General features: G+C 32.4%; 1 protein-coding gene across 1 annotated transcript in view; it reads left to right on the forward strand.

Annotated features, from left to right (window-relative positions):
* LOC119682944 overlaps positions 1-155 on the forward strand; it is a 5,647-nt gene extending 5,492 nt beyond the window's left edge. Inside the window, exon 4 of the mRNA XM_038096522.1 lies at positions 8-155. Coding sequence (XP_037952450.1) covers positions 8-155 — 148 coding nt within the window. The remainder of the gene's footprint in view (positions 1-7) is intronic.
* Positions 156-10,684: the final 10,529 nt, after the last annotated feature.

A 10,684-nucleotide genomic window follows, 5' to 3' on the forward strand; every position in this document is an offset into this window, starting at 1 on the left:
CTTGCAGACCCAATCTGGATGCCAGTCGTTCAGTCACAATATTTATTTGTGAACCTGAATCCAGTACTGCTCTGCACTCGACTGTACTTCCATTAGAGTTGGAGGCTAAAAGTTCCCAAAAGAACGCAACTGGTATGACCATGATTGATGGATGACATTAGAGTTGTTTGTGCAAGTGGTCTTGAAGTGTTTTCAACTAACTTATGATTTGATGGTTGAACTGGGTGTCTATTTTGATGCAACAGTGTATAATGTCTTCTTTGGCATATAGTACAACCCCTGCTGGAGCATTGTAATGTCATATGACCAGGTTTCATGCAGTTTGTGCACAATTTATGACGTTTTAGTAAATCATACTTCTGTTGTATGGATTTACGTTTGAAAGTTTCACATGAAAATAATTGATGACTACTATTGCAAGTAATACATTTTGATCCTGAGTCTGTAGCTGCAAGTGCTACTGCTGGATGTCGTGGTTTGTGATTTTGTTTGTGGTTTCCATTCGTCATTGATTCGAATGCCTGAAATCTTTCTTCTAGGAACCGCAATAATTCTTTTAATGAAATTATTCTTCGGCTGTCTTCTAACGATTGCTCGAATGCTGTATGTGAAGCTTTGTCTAGCTTTCTAATAATTACGTGAATCATTATGGCGTCCCAAGATTTAACATCAATACCTTGAGCTGCTAATCCATAATAACATTCTTTTGTAACATCATGTATGCCCTTAAGACTGCTTGCTGATTCAATTGTTATATTTGGTTGTGATAACAATTTATTTAGTAATGCTGTCACCAAGAGTCGTTTGTTATCATACCGATTTGGCAGAATATCCCAAGCTATATTGTAATTTTGCTCGGAAATTGGCAGATGCCGTATGAGGGCTTTTGGCTCACCCGCCAAGTTTGTAGATAGATGGAACATTTTGTGGGCTGCGCTTAATGATTGATCATGGGTTAATTGTTGAAACTAATCTCTAAATTAAATCCATTTCAAATAGTCTCCATCAAGTGTTGGTAAAACTATTTTTGGAAGTCTGATTTGTTGAGTTGCTGCAGGCCTCTCTGACGTCAATCCTTCAGTTGGTTGACTGTGTTGTTTTAAATATATCAACGCATTTTGGGCATCTTTATCCGTTGAATAGTATTGATCCCAAGTATATCCGACGATGTCTTCTGCGTCGGCTGATGACCATATTTCATCATTGTTATCCCTCAGATCCTTCTGATATTTTTCTATCAGAGAATACTTCAGATCATAATAACTAGCATGATGTTTTATGGTTATTTCTTCATATATTTCATCTATGCTTGTGCGTAATGCATTCATTAATGAGGATTGCTTCTGCATGGTTCGCATGAGCGATGTAGCTTTGTTTGACCCTGGACTTACTACTGGCTTCCCGTCCTGAGGTTTTGGGATTAGCCTTGATTTCTCCAACTTGAATCGTTCATCATATTTGACTACTAGATTGGAGATTTTTTTGAAATAGTCTGCACTGAAATACTCGTGTTCGAGTTCAGGTTGTGGCAATGCTTTGATTTCAGCATCATTTATTTCAAAATCATTCCATAGGGAATTTAGCTTCTTTAGTCGGTCTTCATACTAAATGGAATCCTGCTTCCGGATACTGGAGTCCTTTTTAAAATTGGTTATCAGTCGCTCAATCCCTGTACCGAGCTCTGACTGCTTCTTTTATAACGCATCCATGGCGATGTTTGAATTTTCGGTCCGAAAGTTCCTTTTGGTGTGTCCTTTTGTAGGTAATTGACTCATTCGATATGTATTTCGACAAAATGAAAGCTGATATTTTATCAACAATCTCGTCGGGATCACCAAAAAATGTACGCTACTTGGTGCTAACCCAGATCCTTAATCTGTGTTAACTTGGTAGCCAATTTTTGTGCGTAAAATAGTTTGAGCACTTGTAACCCAAACTACTTGTAGTTTTTATGTTGATTAGTTTGACCACTTGAAACCCAAATTAATCGATGCGAGAAAGTAAGAAGTGAAAGTTATAATTGGTTTGTATTTCGTTTCTTTTTCTGAACTTAATTAAAATTAATTCTTCTATTTGTACAAAATTATTTTATAAAAAAGCTATTAAATTATGCATTAATTGACAATAAATATTAATGCATAATTCACAAATAAATAAATTTGCCTACGCTGTGCTGACATAATTATAGGCCAACATATTACACACTTTCTTCAGTGCATTGACCAACAAGAAAACCTGATAATGCAAAATTGCACTTTTCTTTGGTCAATGACTGGTCGCAGTGTTGGCCCAAATAATATGTAAACACATGTAACCAAATATCATAACAAAAAAACAAAAATATAAAATAATATTAATTAAATGCAAACATAAACAGAGAACATTAAAAAGCAAGTAAGCAAGTATTATGATAAAAAGATAATAGATACACCTAATTATGAATTAGGTCAAAAAATAGTTGTGAAAAATCTTACAAAAAATAAAAAATTAGAGAACACTTTTACTGGTGCATATAACATTTGCTCAAAATATTTGGCGCGCAAGGTGATCATTCCGCAACTTCTTTTAATTGTTTTGTTTTTTTAATCGGAAAAAAGCTAATTTTAAATTTCAATGTATGAACAATCGAGCTATTGATTGTAAGTAAAACGGAATTGTTAAAAACGGTGCCCGATATTAAACGCTAAAGTTCAGTTTTTGTAATTTAAAAATTTCTTTCTAACAAAATTAATTTTTTACTTTTGCAAAATAAACAAAAACAAAAATTGAGTTTGCTCACAATTGCTGATAGAGACGGCATATGAAAGTTAACGAAAGTTAAAAATTGTAAATGTGGTGTTGCCACAGTATAAGTTTAAGTGTTTTTAAAAACAAAAAAACTTAAATAAAATAAATTTTATTAATTATATGTATTAAATTTTAAATAATTAAATGAACAAACTGCTAATATATTGAAAACTATTATATGAGCGAAAAAGTCATACGGCGGCATTCTCAAATTAGTGAAAATGGCCTAAATGGCTATATAATGCTAAGTACAGAGGACGTTAAAATAAATGAACAATTCACAACCAAACCTTTACATAAAGAAATTACTGAAGGAAAAAATATCAAAAATAGCTAGTGAAATTGCCATAGCTAATAAAATAAAATTAATTAATAATCCAACAAGCTTCTCATCAAAAAACGCAAACAACACCAATTCCAGCCAAAAAAAAAATGTGGAAATACACTGGTGATGAAGAAAGCGACACTCAATCGGTAAGTAGCGTCAAAAGCACGCCAACAAACACTTCCATTTGTACAAAAAGATTTGGTGAAACAACGCAACCAGAATGGCAACGGGTAAACTCGTCAAAAAGAAGTCGTTCAAGTTCCCAAGGAGCTCGATAAAGTTCAAATATCAAACAAAAGAAGCTGGATACCTATTGGTTGTCAACTGAACCCAAAAAAAACTCTAACCGATATTCCGTGCTAGATGAAGACTCTCATTCATCAGAAAAGTCCATTGAGCAAAATGAAAAAACCACAATCTCAAAGCCTCCATCAATATTTGTTGCAGGAGTCGGTAATATACAACCATTAAGGCAGCTTCTGAATGAAATAGCCCCTAACGAATATAACTTTAAAATACTTGCCAACAATGAGGTTAAAATACAGCCTAGTAGCCCAGAAAAATACTCTACAATCACTAAGGCTCTTGAAGCCAAAAAAACTGAGTTCCATACCTACAAACTCAAACAAGACAGAAGTTTTAACGTTGTATTGAGAGGCATGCATCCTTCTACGCCAGTCGGTGAAATCGAAGAGGCGATAAATAGCTTAGGCTTTAAGGTGGCCAATATAAGTAATATACATCAACGAACAACCAAAAATCCACTTCCGTTATTTTTTATTGGTTTGAAACCGTCAGATACAAACAAGAGTATTTTCAATTGTAACAGCCTACTGCATACAAAAATTACTTTTGAAGCTCCAAGAAAAAAACGCGAAATTCCCCAATGCTCTCGTTGTCAGCGTTATAGTCACACAAAGCATTACTGTAAACGAACGCCCCGCTGTGTAAAATGCCCTGGTAATCACTTGACATCAGAGTGTACTCGTAATGTAGTCGACAATGAAGTAAAATGCAACGGAAATCACCCCCTAATTACAAGGGCTGTGAAGTATACAGGCAGCTTCAACAAAAAGCGTTTCCACCTCTCCGTAGAAAAGAAACCACTAGTCCACCAACGCGCATACAGTTCGTTCAAGCTGGTCGAACATACTCTAATGTCGTAAGTAATGGCCAAACCATCACTAGTGAACCACAAACAAGATCAGAAAACAATGATATGTCAGAGCTGAAAATAATGCTTAAAACACTAATGCAACAAATGAGTACTATGCTAAATATTTTAACAGCGTTCGTCGCTAATACTTCAAAATAATGAGTGCGTTTAAAATTGCTTTCTGGAATGCTAATGGGCTAGCTCAACATAGCAGCGAACTACAGACTTTCCTCACTGACAAAAATATTGATATTATGTTTATATCAGAAACCCACTTCAACCAAAGAAGCCATCAATGCAAAGCATACTTACTGGGGCTCCAGACTAATCACACCAAGAGGCCGCGAATTGTTTAAGACTATGCAGGCCAACGTTTTGCTTCACGCATCAACTGGTGAACCAACTTACTGGCCAACAGACCACAATAATGTTCCAGACGAGATCGATTTTTGCATATTTAAAGGCATTTCAAGCTCACTATTATCGATTCATTTCAGTTTAGATCTTTCCTCAGACCACTCTCCCGTTATTATGGAGTAGACCTCTAAAATTTTTGTAAAGAACAAAGAGCCTTGATTATACAACAAAAGTACAGACTGAAGTATTTTCAGAAGCATCATAAATGAAAATTTACCAACCAACATCCCACTCAAAACCGGTACCGATATCGAATCTGCGTTCGAGCAATTTAATACAACCGTACAGAATGCCGCGTGGAACTCAACCATACATTTTAATGAATACAAAGAAGAGCACATAGACAGAGGCATAAAGGAACAGTTACTTCATAAACGTAAATTGCGACGAATTTGGCAAATAACAAGAAATCGTGAAGACAAAAGACGTTTGAATGAAGCGATAAAAAAAATTAAAGAAACCTTAAGGGAGAACAAAAACAAAAACATTGAAACATACCTATCTGTATTGTCTCCCAGTGAAGCAGCCGACTATTCATTATGGCGGGCCACTCGCAAGCTGAATGGATCAACGTCACACATTCCACCACTCAAAATGTATAATGGACAGTGGGCTAGATCCAGAATCGACAAGGCTCAAATTTTCGCAGAGCATCTTCAAGGTGTATTTCAACCATACCCGTGCATAAGTTATGAAGACGACACTGAAATTGAGTCTTTCCTGCAAACACCGCATCAAATGGATTTTCCGGTTCCTAAAACCACAATACAAGAAATTAAATGGACAATTAAGACTAAACTTAAAACCAAAAAGGCTCCTGGGTACGATTTGATTACTGGCAAAGTGTTGAAAGAGCTTCCAAACATTGGTCTTGTTTTCATCAACCAACTTTTTGATGCTATTATACGTCAAGAATACTATCCAAGTCAATGGAAAGTAGCTTAAATTATCCTGATACCAAAACCAGGTAAACCTTTAGAGTTAGTTACATCTTACCGACCTATAAGCTTACTTCCGGTGCTCTCCAAAGTCTTCGAAAAAATACACTTAAAGCGTCTTAACCACATCACCCAAAGTCGCTTACTAATTCCTGCTCACCAATTCGGCTTTCGAAACCGCCACTCAACCATTGAACAGGTAAATCGTGTTTATCAATATGCAAGAGATCGACTGGAAAGAAAAGAATACTGCACTGCAGCATTTATAGATATAACGCAAGCATTTGACAAGGTATGGCACACCGCACTGCTCTACAAATTAAAATTACATCTACCACACAGCTTCTATTTGTTACTTAAGTCTTATATCAATAACCGATATTTCATGGTTAAAATAGAAGACTATAATACAAAAATCTTCCCGATAAAAGCTGGAATGCCACAAGGGAGTGTACTAGGTCCAACCTTCTACACACTTCACAGCTGACTTACCACTTAACCAATCAACATATACCGCAACTTTTGCCGATGACACAGTGATCATGGCTAAAAGCAAAAACCCAACAGTCGCTACTAGTCAGTTGCAAACAAACCTAGATAGCATCCAAGTGTAGCTAAACAAATGGCGCATTAAAGCTAATGAACCCAAATCTGCACAAACCAATTCACTCTTCGCAATGGTTACTGTCCACCAGTCATACTAAATAATAACGTACTACCACAATCCGATCACGTGAAGTATCTAGGTGTTCATCTTGATCGGCGTCTCACCTGGAAACATCATATATTTACGAAACGCAAGCAACTGGGTCTAAAAATGCGCTCCATGCACTGGCTTCTTTGCCAAAATTCAAAACTATCACTGAACAATAAAGTACTTTTATATAAAGTTATTTTTAAACCAATATGGACCTACGGTGTCTCGATCTGGGGAACAGCTGCAAAATCAAATATAGCGATATTACAGAGATTTGAATCAAAAATACTTCGTTTATGTGCGGCTGCTCCATGGTATATCCCAAATAGTACTTTACAGCGCGATCTCCACGTCTCATCAGTGTTCGAAACAATACAAACAGTCAGCGAAAACTATCGTATAAGACTATCAAATCACCCGAACCCACTGGCACACGAGCTACTATCAGATATCAATCATCCACGTCGACTAAGAAGATTTTCTACGTCGGACTTGCCAAGTAGAACCCTAAACACGTGAATCTCTGAAATTAAATATTTATAGCCAACTATTTACTCACTATTATTAGTCATCATTATTATTACTTATAATTTAATCTTTAGCGGTGTTTACTACTGAGTATCCCGCACATGTCTACAAATCACTTTTTCTATTTTTATATTCATAAGTAATACTGAATGTATCTGTAAAAGAACATTTATATTTATAATAATATATATATTTATAATAGTATTTATATAATACTAAAAAAAAAAAAAATATGTCATTGTAAAAATTACCGAAGCTAATGTCTTTATAAGAACAAATCGTAAAACAAGAAAAATTTCAAAAAATCTAATTAAAAGATATGTTGAAAATTAATTTTGTTTAAACTGTTTAGCTTTTTTTTTAGCTAAATTCGCTCTTAAAATGGAGGATATGAATGGAAAAGGAAGCTTCTATTTCAAGAAAGTACAGGAAACCAGAATCGTGACGGTCACATATCCATAATTACTAATGTAAATCTAACTTCTTATGAAGATAAAATTTATTGGCATGGGAGTAAAGTAAATCATGTAGATAAAACTTGCATAGATTCCTATCATGAATGTGAAGAGATCATTGTTTTTGGAAAACAGCATTTTAAAAATTTAATAAAAAAAATAAACGTTGTACATAATATTCTTGGAATTAAGTCCAGTTTCAAGGGAAATAGAAACAAGAGAAGAATATTAAATATAATAAGATCAGGGCTTAAAGATTTATTTGGTACTATGGATAGTGAATATAGTAACGTGGTTGCACGCTTATAAAGTGGAAAGATAAAAAAAAACACAAAACGCAGATATTTGATTGTAACGATTTATTTTTAAATTTTGATTTTTTACAATTTTATTTTTTAAGTTTTGATTTTACAATTTTATTTTTTCTAGTTTTGTCTTTTACAATTTTCGTTTTTCACAATTTTTATTTTAAATTTTGGTTTTACAATTTTATTTTTTAATTTTTGATTTTTTAAAATTTTATTTTTAAGTTTTGATTTTTTTCAAGTTTATTTTTTTTTTATTTATTTCGATTTTTACAAATTTTGATTTTCACGACTTTATTTTAAATTCTGATTTTTTCAATTTTTGATTTTCACAATTTTATTTTTCAAATTTTGAGTTTTACAATTTTATTTTTAAATTCTGATTTTTACAATTTTAATTTTCACAATTTTATTTTTCACATTTTGAGTTTTACAATTTTATTTTTAAATTCTGATTTTTATAATTTTAATAACTACGATTAAAATAACCAATGGAGAAGATTGATTCTATGACAAACTCTGAGATTAACAGGATTGATCTGAAGGTTTTATCAAAAACATAGAAATATAAAGACATGTAATTTGCCTCTGTTAAAAAAATCATAAATTCTGAAAAGGTACACGCAATGGGAAAAACATGTCTGTTCAAACATATAAACAATCGAACTTATTATTTTATGTATGATCAATGCTATTTTGTTAGTGAAGTCAGCAATCAAACAAATAGCGAATATGTTGTATTTTGCTTGGACAAAATCATATAGAATAAACTCTAACATCAGAGCAAATGCACACATACCCAGTAGCAGAAATAAGGAGTAAAAAGGCCTTTTTAAAGGCATTTTTCTGCAGTAAGTAGTACCTACACACTTGTATTTTTTACTATTTCTTTTTTGTTCTGGATGAGCCAATATCGGAGGCCTTACACACTCGCTGTGTAGAAAAGGCCTTTAAAAAGCACTGCAATACAAATTCTGAGGAAGGCCTTACACACTCGCTGCGTAGAAAAGGCCTTTATAAAGCACTGCAACACAAATTCTGAGGAAGGCCTTACACACTCGCTGCGTAGAAAAGGCCTTTATAAAGCACTACAACACAAATTCTGAGGAAGGCCTTACACATTCGCTGCGTAGAAAAGGCCGCCAAAAGATTTTAAAAAATGCATGTATTTGTAATTAATTATATTTAATAAAATTCCAATATCTTTTATATTATAATAAAATTTATTAATTAAATGTTTTAATGACCAAAAGAAATTTTTTATAAAAATAATTAATTCACGGGCTAATTGGTCAGTTATTAAATAATGATATTTTTTTTTATTATTTAGTTTTATAAGATTTTTTTTTATTTTCCAATATTTCGACTATAATCTAAAGTCATCATCGGGGAACTATACATATAAATACATTGTAATTAATTAGCCCGTGAATTAATTATTTTTATAAATAAAATTTATTTAAATTAAAATTATTAACATGATTATATCTATATAACTATACCTAAAATTTATTTAAACTTAAATTAACATTATTATAAATTAAATAATATATATATTTTTAACTAATAACACTATAAAACTATCTATAACTATACCTAAAATTTATTTAAACTTAAATTAACATTATTAAACTAATAATACTGTAAAACTATTTATAACTATATCTAGTTAATCCCTTTTGTTGTTTTTTTTTTGGTGTAAGCCTCTCTATAATATCGGTTTTTTGCAACCTTGAAACCCTTTTTTACATCGTTCCTATAATTTTCTTCACTTAGGACTTCAGTATATGCAGCTTCTGTAATATAATGCAATATTAGACAATGTATATGTTGATTTTAAAATTAAACAAAAATACTAACTGAAAAAAATATTATTGGTGCGTGTATACACCTTGAAAGCGTCCTTTCCTTGTATACCATCATAGTTGAAATTGGTAATAATATCTTTTCCAAGAATGTTGTGCAAATTTTTTGCAAACCCTCCATTTGAAATTGTTTTTTGAATATTTAAAATCTAAATATAAGAAGAGAAATATGAGTAATTAAGATATATTAAGTATTAAGTATCTTACCAAAGTGGCTTCATCATAAGATGCAATATTTTTATTGGCCACAAACTTTGAGATGAACTTTTAAAGAGAGGTAATCCATCAATTCCAATATCCAACATAATTTCTGTATTTCACTTACTGGGACATCTAAGTTTTCAGATTTAAGTAACTGAAGTAAACTGGTTGCGCATTGCATTGTTGGATTATGTTGAAAGTACCACAGCCTTAATTTATCTCTAATACTTATATTTGAATTTAAATTTGGTTCGGAATGCACTGAATTTTCAGAAATAGCGTCACCTAATATATTATCGTCAGAAAGAGTTAAACTGTTTTGTGCAATTACAAGTGATGCATTCTCTTGTTCTAAACATTCTGTGCTTTCTTTCAATTTTTTTATTAAAGCCAATTTTTCAGCACTAATTTTTCTTTTCCACGTACTTCTACTACTCATTTTCAAATAAAAGTATATTTACAATTGTTTTGTTACAATTGTTACTTAAAATTTTTCACTATTTTGCACTATTATTTAATATTTATGGTTCAGTTGTCTTTTCATTTATTTTAATTATTTTTTTTAATTATTTAATTATTTTATATATTCTTATTACTTTTAATAAGCACTATTTATAAATTATTTCACTCGCGATCAGCATATTTTCGAATTCACGAACGGACTAATTTTGCTAGAATTTCATAACTTGCAATAATTTAACTTAACAAAGAAGAGACAGTAGTCTAGACTACAACGAAATAAAGCAAAGGTAAGCCAAAACGAAAAAAAAAACAGATATACTTAAAAACAAAACATGCAAATATGATTTGAACACCGCTTGCGTGTACGCAATGCGCATCAACTCCTTTAGTGACGCCTTTTTAGTAAAGGCCTTTTTGAAGTACTTTAACGAAAGGCCTGTGAATTTCATTACACCTTCTGATGGAGTGCTTTTAAAAGGCCATTTTTTGACACGGCCTTGAGTATTCTGCTACTGGGTAGCTTCTAGTTCATGCGTATGTAAGTT

This window comes from Teleopsis dalmanni, chromosome 1 (assembly GCF_002237135.1).
Source record: "Teleopsis dalmanni isolate 2A chromosome 1, ASM223713v2, whole genome shotgun sequence".
Lineage (NCBI taxonomy): Eukaryota > Metazoa > Arthropoda > Insecta > Diptera > Diopsidae > Teleopsis > Teleopsis dalmanni.